Source organism: Formica exsecta, unplaced genomic scaffold (genome assembly GCF_003651465.1).
Source record: "Formica exsecta isolate Colony F162 unplaced genomic scaffold, ASM365146v1 scaffold20, whole genome shotgun sequence".
NCBI classification, from domain to species: domain Eukaryota; kingdom Metazoa; phylum Arthropoda; class Insecta; order Hymenoptera; family Formicidae; genus Formica; species Formica exsecta.
Window position 1 is genome coordinate 331,470 of NW_021849298.1, and position 17,209 is coordinate 348,678.

Genomic DNA, 17,209 nt, shown 5'->3' on the forward strand with positions numbered 1-17,209 from the left:
ACAATATTTTATTTTTTTATTAGAATAAATATAAAATATGTATCTCTTATTCTTTTTAATTTTCACTTCATAAGTCATTAAGTTACAAGTTACAGTATGCCGAGTATGCAATAGAAATTTTTAGAATTTTATTTAAAACATCATTAAAATGTGTGTCTCATTACCATAACAATTTCTTTTGTTCGTCATTTCCTTTGAAAATTAACAAGCGAGAAGAAATAATTGCATCCAATCTATGTATCTGATTCTACAATAAATTCGCTATCTCGTATAAATTAACTATCCAGACTTTCTAAAATTTGAATAATTTTTATATAAAATTTTTATATCTTTTTAATATATATAAAAATTATAAGAATCTCATATTTTATAAATGATTTTGTGGAAGAATAACGCTATTTCATACATATTCACACAGTTTATACGAATTTAAAAAACGGAAAAGATAATGAACAAATATTCAACTATAATATTAATTACATTTTTACGCTTTGAATAAATATATTATTAAAATAAATCAAGAGAAAGCAATCCATGTATGGGCAAAATGTGAAAAATAATTTTGTAAAAAATATAAGCAAACTATGCGGCGAAAAGATACCACTGAATAATGACGAACGAAAATCGATAGTCGTGAGAGAAAGCAATCGCCGATACGACACAGAAGAATAAATAATTCTTGACACGAGCAATCTAATAATTGTTCAAAAATTAACAGTTTTCTTTAAACATGAAAGCGCTGCACAGTTCCGTATAGCGTATAGTATGATCAATTGTTTCTATATACAATTTCATAGCAGTGCTCTATGTTTTTTTATGTAAACTGCATACACTTCAAGGATAATATTTACGTTGGCATAGCGAAAGTTTCTATTTCATTTAGACAGAATCGATTCGCGGCTAGTAATGGAAAAAAAAGAAATTGAAAGAGAGGCACGACCCACAGAACTGATTTCTCGTACAACCAATTTCGCGAACCGCCGTCCTTGGCAGCGGACCTCGATCGTGCAACTACTAAGAAAATAATCTAACCGCGGGGAAGCGTTTCTTCGAGGGACCGTCGGTGAAATCCAAGTATCGGTATTCGCGATACACCTAATCCAACGAGAGGATCACGGGAAAAAAAACCCAGTACCATTTTTCTTTTCGCGGGCGCGGTGTTCGCGGCATGATGAAATTTACAACGGAGCTGCATATCCGAAACGAGCGTTATTTATGTTGACACGCAATTAACTTTTTTTTGCAGCTTCCCTCCCATTTACATCGACCTGCATGCAGTAGCACTTGCACGCTGCGCGCAATAGCGTTGCCGTGCAACGATGCAATCGCGGACGCGCGGAATGTAGCGAGCGAAGACAGTCGAGAGACTAGCGGCCAATTATTTTTAATGTCTCATTGTATTCTCCCTTGCGTCGCCATTAAAGTTAATAGCCCGCAGCGTTCAAGGCGCGTCGCTCCTTTTTGGGGCCCCATAATTAAAGTCAATCGCGTTACCGGAAACGGCCCATTAAGCGCACTCGCGGATAAAAAGAAAAAGTCTTTCTCATAGAAGACCCACCCGCCCGATCCGCTTCGTAAAACTTCTCCATGATTGTCTTGGATCTACGAATTTAAATTTCTACGTGTAATTAGGCTTACGAAATATCGATATCCTATTTTTAGAAGTTAACATTCCAAATAGCAATATTTTACATTCAAATTTGTTAAAGAAGAATAAATAGTTTATTTTCAATTATTTTTTTAAGATTTTATTTTAGCTAAAATTGATTTTAAATTTTAGAAATATCAGAGTGTCTTATATATTGAAGATTAAAAAGATGTGAAAGCAACCCATCTACGTTTATATTTGCGTTGCCATAAAAGAGATTGACTGTAAATTGATTCAAGTACTCTCTTAAAGAAGATATAATTAATTTCAGAATATACTGTATATTTAACTTTTTTATTTCATTTTTATTATCTTCGTAAATTTTTTACTTAGATATCGTATATAATATGTATAGTTTAGTATTGATTCTATTTCCTATACATTATATGTGTTCTTATTTTTTAGATAAAAATAGAAATTATCATAATTTCATAAATTGTAGAAGCGTATTCCTCAAGTGCATGCGATGTACATGGTGTGCTTTTGTGCTAAATACAGAACGTAAATCGGCTTTCGCGACTCCGCGTATTTTTGTCCATCGTACAATAACCCCTATGTATACACCGTGGGAGACACATGACGCGCGTGTAGTCGATTCATCGAATGAGAATATAATGGAACGCTCGAAACGATTCTACGAGGGAGAGAAGGACCCTTGATACGCGGATGATAATACTCATTCGGATATTACGATGAGAATAATATAAAATGAAAACAAAATAAATTATTATCAAATATTACACACTAATATTACGCATATTTTATATGTATATATGAAAAAGCATATTATTTCAATAAAAACGTGCAATATACTCGTATTAACAAGAACATATGATGGTAATACATATTCTTGAAAATATTAAACCGTTAATATCGCACACACATTATTTGTATCATAATTTTCTTTCTCACTCTTTCTATCTTCTTCTCCAGTTAAGATATTTATAAATATATTATAATAATATTAAATTTCTCATACATATATAGATAACTTTTGCACAAAACCTAAACGCCGGTTTTAATTTTCAATTAAAAATAGCTCGGACAAAACATTATTTAAAATATATAAAAAAAGATACGAGAGAGTTTATATCCCAAATATATATAATATTAACTTATTACAATTAAAATTTTGAACTTTCAATGATTGATTCGTCAATTATAACAATAAATTAAAGCTTGTTTTTAATTTCTGTGACATACAAAAAGTACTGTAACATTATATCTTCTTTACAAGAAATCTTGAAAATTATTTGTCGTAGAACATTCTGTCTGTTTTTCTTTTTTTTTTCTATAAATTCGCACAGAGCTTTTATATCATAATCGGAATGACTATCGCGTAAAATAATCGATATGAAAAAGCGGAAATGCATATACAAAGACGCATCTCTATATCGGCCGACGATGAACAAGCATATTCCATTGCGCGGAGATATTCGTTCGTATGACACAAACGCGATTCCGCACGCACGACTAAACGGCTGACACTTCCACCGGGCATTCTCTTACGGTATACCAAAGGAGAGAGAGAGAGAGAGGGAGATCAATCAGTTCTGTATGTTTGATGTTTCAATTGTATCAGTCAAATACCCGGGCAACGCGTATATCGAGACACGTCGCGTTTCGAGTGCCGTTACCGCCATCGTCGCCGCCTCCATCGCCGCCGGAGCGATATTCAGCGAGCGGAGTAGATCCCGGGACTCGATTTCAGCGTGATACACAATCGACAATGAAGCGTTCCCCGGTGTTGTAAGCGCGCTGTCGGCGTGGGATACGCGTTAAATCACAATCGGCGGCGATGGAATGGCGCCGGCCCATGGTGATTCGATTTCACGGCAAAACATTGCTGCCGAAATACTTTACAATGGGACATTTTACATGCGCGCGGCAAAGTGAGCTCACTCATCCCTCCATCGCGCTTGTCCGGATATTGTTGCGTGTGCCGGTGGAGTTTTCCCAGTAGACGACACAGTTGACGACGCGAACAAAATGTAATTTGTACTCGATCGCGAGGGCATAACATATGGAAGAAATATTTATATCTCTAGAGATTCTCTTAAAGGCTGACGAATATTTCGGGATCTTTTACATATTTTATTCGATAATGAACGCGAAAAATAAGGATAAGCAACACGCGATTGCTATCAGAATTTTTTAATTAAATATTTTATTATTATGTATGTATAATATAATAAAAGAAGTAAGAAATAGAATGTAAATAATAACGGTAACTGATACAGAAAATGGTATCAAATGTTAGACCGCGCTAATTAGAAATTAAACTTCAATATACTGTGTACAATCATATTTCGATTAAAAGCTCGCTCGCGCGTCAGGCTTTAACGCGCAAAGAGAAAAACAGACGTGACGCCCATCTCGCAAGAGCAGCAACACGGCTGCTCGTTCGTTTCTACCGTGTAGCTTATCCATAACGATTGAACAGACTTGTCCGAGCGTAAATGTAACGATAATGCAACGCCCAGCTCGCACGTCCGGCTCTATCTCTCGCTTCCTTCGTCTCTCTTTCTCCTATTTCTATCTCCCTCTCCTTCTTCCTCGCTTTTACGCCTTCTGCTAACCCACCCACTATCTGCTTTTGTCTCTCCATCGATTCGTGCACTCGCCATTATTATAGAGAGATAATGCTCCTATACTAGACGCCGGGCAGATTGGCACGGCTGCTCGTGTGAAACGTGCAAAAGATTTAAGCAGAAAAGAGTAAAGAATGAAAAATATTGCATCGCGTCCTGTTATTTTTTTATTTTTTTTTTTGATGTAAAGAATGCGTATCTACTCGATTCGCAAAATGTTACATTATCTACTTTGAATTATCTTCTGCGAGAGTTTTATATATATTAATTAGAAGTAAAAATTATGTTTAAAATTTCAAGAAATTGATTTTAAATCTTTGTATTGGCAAGCGTAATTATACACGTAATATGTAATAAACATATAATAAAATTGTTTCACTTGTTTATTCAATTCGACTAGATTATCTGTGCTACGACAAATGTTAGCGCGCGTAAATTACGTTGACATATGCGCCGATAACACAGATATTATAAAGCACGATATTCACTAGCATATCGATGCGACAACTCGCATAACTCGTGGGGAAAATGTCAATTGTTTAGCGTATAAGTGTTCGCATTAGCTACATTAATTGTGTAGTTTGCGTCTCCATTCATTTCGCTTGCACTGTGAATATCGCGACGCTGCGTCGAAAAGGCAATCAAAAACGATAACAGTGTCGAACAATTATTATAACTTTCCCAATAATCGGTGCTTTCGACAAATCGATAGCAACAACACGATGGCGGTATGCTAACATTTATCGCGTACAAATGAACGTGAAATTCACTGCAGCATATGTCGATGTATGCGATGAACCGTTCGCGGATCAACGCGCTTTAATGAAAGTTTTAAAATGAAGAGAGAGTACATCCCTCTCCTCCTCTCGCGAGAAACAAAAAGAGCGTTGAAACTTTTATACAGAAGAGTATGGAATTTACATGCAACATTCATACGTATGTACATACGCTTACGCGCATCGAAATTGTGGATCAAAAGATTACAAGTGACTGTTATACCGTCGCGCGAGATTCCACCAGCGTGATATTGAGTATCCTATAAAAATCATAGATACGAAGATATTTCTTTACATATATTTCGTCAGAATAATGCAACAAATCAATTTTAATAAACGATCATAAATATGATCTTCTCAAGATCAATAATTTGTTGAAAACAAGAAAAAAAACGGAATTATGTAGCCTCCGTATTAATTTTAATCTCGCACAAGATCAGCCTTACATATTAAAATAAATAAAAATTATATTTTTCTTAAATTTTCGAAACTGTAAACAATTATTATATTTTGAGAATTCTCACCATGCGTTGTAAATAGTTCCACTAACATAATTCATTTTTTATGCAATATAACCTAAAGAAAAATGCAAGACTTTTTCATTGGAACTACGATCGAACTTGTCAATGATGTCAATATAAGCCGAAGGAGTGACATGGCTTCCCTTTTCGCGATAGTTGTATTGGCTCAAGTTTATCGATTACGTAAGTAGAGTTGTTCATCAAACGAGAATCGAAAATGTTGTTAATATTACACGACTAATGTCGTGTAAAAGTAAAAATAAAAAAAGATTCTTAAAACTTAATCATCGATGACGCAAAATAGTACATAGAAGTAAAATCAAGAAATAAATATTTCAATAGGCTTATAAATAATAACGTGTTGTCAATGCTATTAAATTTTTATCATTTACGGAACCAAATCGCAAGCGTTTGAGAATTTAACTTCAGTGTGATGAAAAGACCTCTAGTGACTCTTTGACAAGAGCAGAAATAACAAACAAGTACGGCTCATTTATTCCGGAGATCGGCATATGACTTGTACAATCGATCTCTTCAATCGGGTATCGCGTTTGTGTACGCCTTTTCTTGCCAACCGGAAATGCGAAACGCCGCCGCATGGGATTGCAGACGGTGCATATGGGCGCTTGAAGAACATCGATTTCCCCATGTCGCGTATGTCACGACACAGGTATATAAAGGCATTGTTGTCTGTACAGAGAAAGAGTGAAAGAGGGAGAGAAAATCCTTTTGCGGGCCAACGACACACCAATGTACTATCCATTTTTCTCTCCCGCACCGTGTCGTTGCCGAATGGCGAACGAACAGATAAACTATATGGAGTATGTAGGGACGACGAAGGAACGGCGAGGACAGAGATAGCAAATCAAAAGGGAGCATTAAAAGTTGTCGATGCGTTAGTCGTGCGCAGCAGCGCGATCGTTGCCAGAAAGGACTCCCCCGGGATTCTATAGGGGAGGCAACGAGGAACGGCAGTGAGGATGGAAAGCCATTTTACTCATCTGCCGAGTCATAAAGCAGATATTACAGTTCTATCCTCGAAAATATATAAATCTTGCCCGGCGGCTTGGCGTAATGTAGGAGGAATGAGTCCTCGCGCGTAAAATAAATGATCAGATCAACCGTCGTTTCCGGGAAAGACGTTGGTCTCGAAGAAGTACGACGGGATACCTAAGGTTGAATAAGATCTTGAGGATACGATGACAATGATAAAAATGATGTTTCATCGCCCATCGCGACAACGTCTAAGCGAATTAATATTCACAGCTGCATAATCCTAATGCGAATCGATTGAGCATCCGATAAATCATATTAATAAAATTACGTGGATTATTTTGCGGTCATAAGTCGTTTCATTCGATCAAACAAAATATTATATATATATATAATATATACATGTGTGTGTACATATACTTGAAAAAAAATCTCTTCTTATAAAATATAGAGAAGAAAAGAAGAAAGAGAAAGAAAGAAACATAACTTTTATCAAAATTTTCAAATAATTCAAACTTTATCAGTCTTTTTGTTTTTTCGATTAACCAAACTATAGCTAATTAAAATAATTTAGTAACTTAATAATTCGCGGCAACTATCTGCTAAATATTATTGTGAAACAGACAATTATGTTTGTCAGATAACATTTCATCGACATTATATTATAATAAAATCGCCCTCTGATTAGATAATACTTCAATAAAACGTAATTATTCACATCAATATCTAATTACTGTGAATATCGAGTGAATATGGAGAACTTGCTATGTTTCAGATTCCATTCTATATAATATATATACATTAACATTATATGCAACTATATACTTTAAAATCACAAATTAATATACTGGAATAAAGTTCCAGTGTCATAAATGTGAAACAATAATTAATCAAAATTATATACATGTTTATTTTAGATCATCAAGTAGTATTTATTTATTTCTTTAATTTTCATGTCACAACCTTATTATTTACATTTAAGTATATACAGTAAATTCTTCTAAAGTAACTTTTTAAATTAATTTTTTATAAAAAACGATATCATTTCGGATACTAATAATTCTTTTTATTGTCTCTAACAAGAAAAAGCTCGTTTCTCATAAGTTGGTCGAAAATTTGCGAATTTTCAGTGACGGACTTTTTATCAACTCAGCGTTTCGAAGCGCCTATCGCACTCGTAAATCTCCTCGGCTGTCTGAAAGCACTTTTCTGCAGTACGCGCAAGTAACGTCCCGTTTATCAGCGCAGAGCGCAAGCATGACATTGCCGCAATCGCTGACACCCTGACGCCCAAATGTTGGAAAGATAGCGGAAGAAGAAGTGCGATCGCTATTCGGGAGTTTCTTACAATCGCGAAGACAGATGTAATAAAACTACTGACAAGCTGTTACTAAGAAGTCACTGTCACTACTAAGACGATGATTAAAAGTTTATGAAAAGTGGCATTTTTATAGCAATAACAAAGAATTAATTAAGATAAAGAATTAGATAACTTATAAGATTAGAAATAATCACTGAAGAAATTCATAATAATAAAAATATAATAATGATAAAATTATACTACTATCAAAACAAATATAAAATGTGTCACAATTTCCATTTCTAAAAATTGAAGACATTAGTATTTATAAATTATTTTTTTTTTTATTTTGTAATGTATCCTTTTAGATGAAAAAATATATCTATATAAAATGCATCCCTTATTTCTACAAGATAATAAAAATCTTTATATTTTGTATAAATGTAAAATGCATTTTAATATTGTATATAGAATCTTGATATATGCAGAAATTTGTATGAATTTTAAAAACATAATCATTAGACGTTAAAAAATAAAAGTTTATAGTACATAAAATGATTATTATATCAATTTATTATTATTATATTAATTTATCAATGTTTGATAGAACAAATGCGGTCATATTAATGACAATGTAATTAATTTAAATTGATGAGGGCAATTCGGCACAGCATTATGGAAAAGAATATAATACGTTAAAATATGTTAAAATTAACGTGACCAAAATTTGAGCAACATTAAATGCACGATGAAAGCAGCATTACAATAGTGGTGAATAGTTGTTGGAGTTTGCAGGATTATTAATAAAGCCGCGAATATCAAAGATGTCGATTGTTTAAAAGCGATGACGCAAACCGGAAATAAATTGTTTTGCGCCTCAATCAACCGTACTGCAATGCGACTTGACAGTGACAGTGCCAATCATCAAATGTTACATTAGCACATTTCGACCGTTCCGATTAATAACGAGTGCAGTCATACACACATAAATCTTGTTTTCGAATATTAGAGACATAACATAGAAATATTTTCAGCATGAGAGTTGACGTATAATTTACAATAGCCAGAGGCATTAATAACAAAATCTCATAATTGTGATAATTTTATCGCAAATATTATATTATATTTATATAGCGTTTCACGGAAATTGATTTTATTTTCATAAATCATAAGAGCACGCAAACAGATGAGATCGTTTTTGAAAATAAAATTGTCTTAACAAAGATAATTTTGAAATCATCTATGACCATTCTTAGAATTTATTTTTCTATTAAATCGACAACTTCTAAACTTCTTGTTCTTTAAATTGAATACTTTCCCATTCACAATTATTTGTATTCAGCAACAATATTTCGGAATACAATTTTATGTGCAGTCGGACCGGACAATTGGGAATATTACGGTCATACAATGACTTACGCTTTCACACGCGTGGTGATGCGTTAATATTCAATAATATTGTTATTTGTGCTCTTATCAAAAGCGTACAATTAATATATTCATAAATATGGATCAACGAGCACATTATATTTTAACTCAATCGTGAATGCGATTACCAATGTTACGAAGGTCCACGGAGTTGCTGAATTTCGAAATATTGATTATTAATTATTAATGTCGTTAACGTCAAAGACGCTAATTGTTCCGAACAGCACCGTCAAACTTGGAGCAGTCCTCCTAACCACAACTCTAACTACGAACTTACTGACTGTCCTTGATTACGCACATTGGAAACTCTAACGAGGGTTTCTAACTTTAGCAACCAAACGCATAAGCCTTTTACACAATATATCTTTATTTCTAGATGTACTGGCATACATAAATTTATTATACGCACAATATCTCAAAATCTATTAAAAAAAAAATTTTGATTAAAAGAAAACCATAAAAATGTAAACTAATTGTAGAGAAAGATTTTCGTCATTTCTATTCTTTGAGTTAAATTTCACCTTTTTTAATTTTCTAAATTTAGCATAAACTACATTGAGCTATCAATGCTAAAAATGCAATGCTATTTCGATGCATTTATCTCAGTTCACGCGTCACACATGGCGAAACAGTGAAACGTGTACCATGGCTACGCAATGTGATATAATGGGCTCGCTGTCGAGGGATTTTTCAAAAAATAAATCCTCGGGATATGGATAAAACGTCGACGCGATGATACTCATAATTTCACGGAGCCGCGTATCGATTGTTCCCGGTCCGATGGTTTCGCGAAAACGAACGCGATCCGACGCCAAGCACGGCTCACAGGCGTAATCTCTAATGCGTAATATCGCGCATTCACGCCGGGATGAGCAACGCCAATAAAATGAAACTGGGCGGATCGGCATCCCGATACCGTGCAGGCAGAGTTAAAGTGACCACGCGGTCAATGATCTTGTAATCGCGATCGATCAATTCCGTATCTATCGCAGCGACGATAAATTTGCCACGAATTCATGAGATATGTAATATTTTACACCGTACTAGTTTCCCTCTTGCGTAAGATGTTTTTTTTTTTTTTTTTCATAAGTTGCAATAATGTTGATGTGTTATTCCGGATAACTCAATTCTTGGTCAAAATATATACCGTGATGGACAACGCGAATGTCTATCTTACAATTAAATGTACAATATTTATTTCTCATATATGATGGGTGGTAGATCCGTATATCTGGAAGAGATCGATTTTTTAAACCCGTATATCGATCTCGTTGATTGTGAACTGCGAGAGACAGCATTTTGACATTTTATGTATCGGAATCTGGGGAAATAATGTGACATTATTGCAAATATAAACGCAAAAGGATTGTTTACTACCGATAAGTCTCTCGTTAAAATATGAAACGGGAAAATCTGTCGAAGATAACGAGCGTTTTATTCGCACGCGATATGAAAGCAGAGCGTGTCGCGCGACTGTCATAAAATTGATTTTCACGTTCACGCTATATACATAGCTCGGTTCGACACATTGTTGCCGAAAAAAAAGAAACATTTAAATTATCGATGACGCATTAACACGAATTTCGGCGACGTTGTTGATGACGGTACTTGCTTTTTCGCGAAGATGACAGAAAACGTCTTACGAACGATAAAAAGTCCCGGTCGATCTCAACTGTAAAAACGTATTATCAATCTCACAGGATATAGGTACGAAAGAGAAGAACGCACGAAGGAAAGAAAAAGAGAGAGAGAGAGAGAGAGGAGAGACTGCAGGTTCGCGTTACGAAGTCGCAAACTTTTATTGCGGAGTTGGTAGGAGATGGAAGAGAGTGACCTAGAAAGTGAGAGATGGTTTCAAATACTATCTGCGAATCGCGCCTTAGAGAATCTCGGCGTATATCGCGCTAACGAGAATGTACAAAAGACATAGAAGTCGAGAAATAAGATTGTAGTTTATAGGCTTATGAAGAGAAACCTAAAAAATAAACATCGCTCCAAAATCAGGGAGAAGAAGAGAAAAAGAGAGAAATCGCAAGAAAGTGATAAAAAAAAGAGTAAAAAAAGTTCTTCTGAGAAGAATATGAAAGAAGACCTAATAAATGAGACTGCGAAAGAGCAGATATAATCTGCAAAGAGATCGTAGATAGAGCGGAATAGTAATAAAAAATACATTTCGAAGGAACATAAGCATATCTCGCAACTTAATATAAATCAATCTAAATAGAAATTATCGCATCGTATATCCAGCATTTATTTGCTACAATAATGGCAAAAAAATGTGCAGTAAGAAAAATGCCGAGTAAAACAGCGTGATTCAAAGATAATTACAAAGCGAAACGAGTGATGTACGAGACGCGTAACATTTAAGATACATTTATAATGGTCGGCTGTCGGCTGCTGCATTTTCACAGAATCAATATCGCGACGTAGAAAAAATAAATGGTATTTTTAAAGGCAGCGTTAGGACATCGAATGTTAAAGCGGCGCTTTTGATCAAAGTAAAGTCTCTATGCATCCCGGTGACGTCTTTCCGTAAAATCAAACGCGTCTTATTGAAATTCCGCCCGTGTAATGATAGGAGAAGAAAGAGGAAAAAAAACGATGTTATATTGAGACAAACATAATTATGTACGATTCTCAAAGAGAAAGGTCTAGAATAAACGTAGAAAATTTAAAACACGACGACGAGATCGCACGGGAAAAAGAATAAGAAAGTTTTCTTCGAAAGAAACGAAAGATTGAATGAAAGGAGACGAGGTCATTCGCGAATATTTTCCGAAAGTTCTGCATCATGTATGGGCACGATATTAAGCAAATATTAAATATTTTTCGAATATTTCTGGAGATAGAATATCACGTCAAACCTTTTCCCGCCGTCCCATCACGGAGAATTAAAATTAATATTCGTAGTATACACGATTCTACGAATTTATTTATTATTATTCTGATTATGGAATATTAAGCAATTGGGTAGTTTTCGAAAGTATAAAATATTAATTATTAAAATTGTTTCTTGCAACATTAAATATGTGTATATTTCTGTAATTGATGCATATTAGTTATATATTCGTTATTCTATAGTGATACTATAATACTTTAACTTTATATTACTAATTGTTCGAATACTTATTCTGTGTGTGTGTGACTGCATTATTATTATATTTACATATAAAAAGATTTCTATCCTTGTTATATAATGCAGTTTTTTATTTTTTGACATTGAACAAAAATTTAGAAGCTTCCAAATTTCAGTTTTACTGCAGTTAATCCAGCAATTTTTTGTGGAACGCAATAAAGTCATTATTTATCACATTTATCTCATGGTCGGCTATGTTAATGATTAAGAAAAACTATCAATATACGGATAAATCAGAGCGGATAAAACATCGCAAAGAATCGTGTGAGAGAGATACAAACATAAATCTGAATAAAGAGAAAAAGAGAGAAAGAGGAAAAAGAGAAAAGCATAGTGAAAAAAAAACGTAAAAATAATTATAGTATTATTCGCGGGGTTGCATTGCGGTGTGGCTATGTGTATCGGTACAACGAGAGAGAGAGAGAGAGAGAGAGAGAGAAGGACATAACGAAGTGCGCGAAAAAGAACATCGGTGGCGGCTGCTAAACAGAGCGACGCGCAGTGAAAGGAAGAACGAGCGGCGCAAACGTAGAAAGGAAGCCCTCCTTAATAAAAGACAAGGGAATATCAGCGACCTCACGCCTGGTCGTGACAACAACGTCCGCATCCCATTTGCTTCAGCATCCTTTGAGCGAGAAGCCATCGTCCCTCCCTTGTTCCCTTCGCGTTCGCGCCCCGTATTCCCTCCCCCAACCCGTTTCCATGACCCACCGGGACACAGTGCCTGAATCTGCAGTACGATCCGACAGTATAGGGGAAAGGGAGATTATATTCCGTTGTGTGTCGTCCCTATCTTTTCGTGTTGCGTCCGTGTACTCTCTCGACTAAACAGGCCATTTCATCATTACGCACAATGCGTTTTCGTGTGTTTTTTTTTCTGCCCTTTTTTCTTACGATTTTCAAAAAGCTGACGTAGCAATTTTAAAAATGTCACAAGCTGGATATAATTACAACAGTATCATATTCAACAAAATTTTTAGCTTCTTATTCAATTATATTGAAATTTTACCACCGTGCATAACTCGATACGGTTGGATTCGTCAGAATTTATGTATACGTATAACTTTATTTTTTTTTTTTTTTTTTTTTTTTTGATGCAAAGATATGAAGAGAAGGTGCGATCTTATATTATGCGCTTTTGTAACAAATGTAAGAGAAAACACTTATCTAAACATGACAAATTTATTTAATCCTTTTTTAATAAACCATATTTTCGTAAGCGTATAAGAATATAGAAAACTTCTCTCCGATAATGTCGCGTAAGAAAAGGAAAATAAGTTTTCGCGGCAACTTTTATCGTACGAAAACCATAAACGTTTTCGCACGTCTCATAAAATCGAACGTAAATGTTCCTTCCTACTTTCTCGAGTTATAAATACGGCTGTGCATGCTTCTTCTTGCACAATTCGCTATCTCGAGCAAACTTCTACGCACGATCCGCGAAACATGCTCGCGCGAGCAATCTATTTTAGGAATGGCTGCTTGCGAGAGAAACAGTTTGCGGTTATACACACGTGTCGATACATGCGCGATCGCGGCATTAAGGGCGCGCAATGAGACGAGGGAGGAGAAAGGGAGATATCGATGCATGCGCGTGACCCCGATTCGAATCTGTCGAAATGCGAATCTCTCCGAAAGAGAGAGAGAGAGAGAGAGAGAGAGGGATGGAGGGAGATTTCGGAGGTACTCGGAAAATAATTAGACCCATCGAGTTCCGGTACGCGGTCTAATGAGAGGCTTCCTTGGGCGGATGCGACGGAATCTCCGCGATCTTCTCGCGCGGAATGCTAATCGCCCGCAATTATGCGATTGCATTTCGAGAGGGAAGACAGAGGACGAAAAAAAAAAAAAAAATGCAAAACAGGAAATTCATATTACACTCGCGTAATCTCTTATTCCGAACGCGTTGCTCCAAACGGTAAAGACAGATTTGAATACCATTTTATCTGAAATTCATCATACATGTAGAAACGTCGGTCTTTCAAAAATTTCAATAAAATGTTTTCTTTCATTTGTATATAATGAGAATTCTGAAAATAATCAACGTATATGTAGATGGTTATTACTGCGCTAAAGTGCCAAGTCATGTCTTTATTTAAGAATATTTCTAGTTTATAATAGCACAATATTTTTATTACGCTTTTTTATCATAATTTCCTTTTAGCTTATAAGAATTATATTGACAAATTATATTATTATATAAAGAAGATATAGCTTTATGTATTCATGTTTATGAATTTTATTATATTCCATTTATAAATCATTATATTTATAAATTCTGTTATCATGTTTACGAGAATTCTACTATATTTTATTTAACATGTTTATTGTGTCATAATTTGAAGTCTTTTGCCAAGTTTAACGCAAAACGATAAATATTACTAAAACTTGTAAAAAAAAAAAGAAAAAATTTTATTCATGCATTGAAATCTTTAGTGCGCCATAAAATCATATTTGCGTTGGATAAAAGCTGCTATAAACGCTCTAGGTTAATTCAGATTATAAATCTCTATTGCGCGTACGTGCATTATTGAATTGGATAGCTAAAATCTTTCATGTCGACGCTGCAGTCAAATTATGCATTTATCGCTCATTACATGATCATCTTGCCCTTAGCATGATAATATCGATAGAGTTTCACAAAAGGCAGAAAATGTAATAACGGCTGAAAAGCCAAGTTAACGTATGCCTTCATTTAGGACACAAAGGCAATATCATCATTACAATTTTCTGCAGCAAAATTGCAGTTAAATTATGTAATCTATCATACATTACTGATCCGCTCCTACACTATCGCGCAATCTAATAAAAATTGACAAAAAGATTCATGCACGATTATATAAATCCACAAACTCTCTATATGCAACTAATATATAAATTACTTGCACCCTGTAATCTCTTATAAATTGATAAAATAATTAAAACATACACATAATATAGATATGATATCAATCAGTCAATTACAAAAATTTGTGCGAAAAAAATTCAAACATCTTTCAAATTTGAAAATATAAAAATAATACAGTTATTCCGAAACTTGATTTATATGCCACTTTCCACATAAATGTTTTAAATAATTAATAATATATTTGTGGATATTTTTGGTAGAGAAATGTTAAATTTTTTAATGCCAAAAATATTTTTATTTTTGGAGACGATCTAATTCTCACATAGACACACGGGTGAATTGTTCATAGATCGATCTGCGTAATAAACACTGCAAACTCATTCACAAGAATAATTTCAGAATAATAAAGGCAGACTTACGTGTCGCGTCAGATATTTCGGCGAACAGCGCGATAGAGAGTAATCCAACCACGAGGAGAAGCGTGGTCAGGAAGAACGATCTCGAGCTGCAGCCCATCACGGCATCACTACTGATCACCACCCGATTCGCGCAGTAGTTCTCGTCGGATATCACCGACGGCGTGTCTCGGACTCTCGGCGACGCGAGAGACGACTCGTCTCTTCCCAGCTCAACTGAGCTCGAGGATCTCACTGTCAACCTCGCGGCGAAAACGTCCAGCTGTCATCCGCGCGAAAGAGTCCGCTCGAGCACCACCACCACCACCACTAATTCCGCGAACGTACCGAGCGCGCGATTCAGCATCGACGATGGACCACCGCACGAGGAGACTGCGGTTCCGCCGCGAGAAAACCGGACATTAACCTTTCGTTCGCGTAGCGCATCTCTTCGTGCACCACCTCCTCTTCCTTTCGCAAAATCGGCACTTCACAGACTGGACCACAAAAATCGGCAGTCGGACGTAAAAGAAAGTGAAATTCAATCTGCAAATTTATCGGCGAGCCTCGCGTCAGGAAATCCACCCGATTTCCAGACGCGATAGCTAATAATCATTACGGAGAGAAGATCGCGACAACGGAACGCCCCTTCGAGTTGTGGTGAATCGGTTGATTCATCGTCACCGAATGCATACTTCGATTGTCGGATTTCAGAAAATCCCGATCGAATTTCCCCGGGCGTAACGTCGACGTGAAGGACTCGTTAAACTTGAGCACTAAAATGCCATTGTAAGCGATGCGAGTCAAATTGCCGGGTAAATTCAGTTCCACGAAGAAAGAGCTCTCGTTTAGTAACGTATGTGTTGTTGGACTAGATTAATTTCCGCTACTTTATCTATCTACTGCTTACATTAACAATGCGAGAACATGGTTTACACCGGATATAATGCACACGATTTTCAAATGAATCATGAATTAAAACATTTAAAAAATACACTATTATTATGTTGCCAATATTTATTTAAAATAATTATAAAAAGCGCAATTATATAATCACATCGATCGATTTTATATTTCAATATTTATCACGTTGTCAAATTATGTGATTAAAATAACAATATATTCAATTTGTTAGTAAGGTATTTATATATATATATGTATATTATTTGCTTTATAAAATAAATACACCATATACGATTGTAATGTATAAGTATGTGTAAACGAGTATCTAAATCAGCGATAGAATGCGCGCATATGTAAATGCGCTGCGATCGCTATTATATTCATCAGCACGTTTCAACCAACGATTGATCCGCGATTTTTAATACGATTTCGCACAATCATCCGAAATAGTAGATCGTACGAGAATGCCAAATAATTGCGATCTGTCAACTAATGCACGGCCGCGTCATCGCTTTCATCCAATGTGCAATTATGTTGAAAATTATGTCCCACAATCGCGAAAATGGGAATGCAGCGCGAGTCATTTAACGTTTGATTTCCGAACCGTGATGATTTACGCGGCTAATTGAGGTATGTCGGGCCGTCCGGCTGCCGAAATCTGGCCTTTTGC

General features: G+C 35.4%; 1 protein-coding gene across 1 annotated transcript in view; it reads right to left on the reverse strand.

The window, feature by feature from the left end:
- Positions 1-16,655, reverse strand: part of LOC115234583 (irregular chiasm C-roughest protein) — a 335,002-nt gene extending 318,347 nt beyond the window's left edge. Inside the window, 1 exon segment of the mRNA XM_029805764.1 lies at positions 15,661-16,655. Within this exon segment, the coding sequence (XP_029661624.1) occupies positions 15,661-15,757 (97 nt within the window). The 5' untranslated portion in view covers positions 15,758-16,655.
- Between the last annotated feature and the right edge of the window lie 554 nt (positions 16,656-17,209).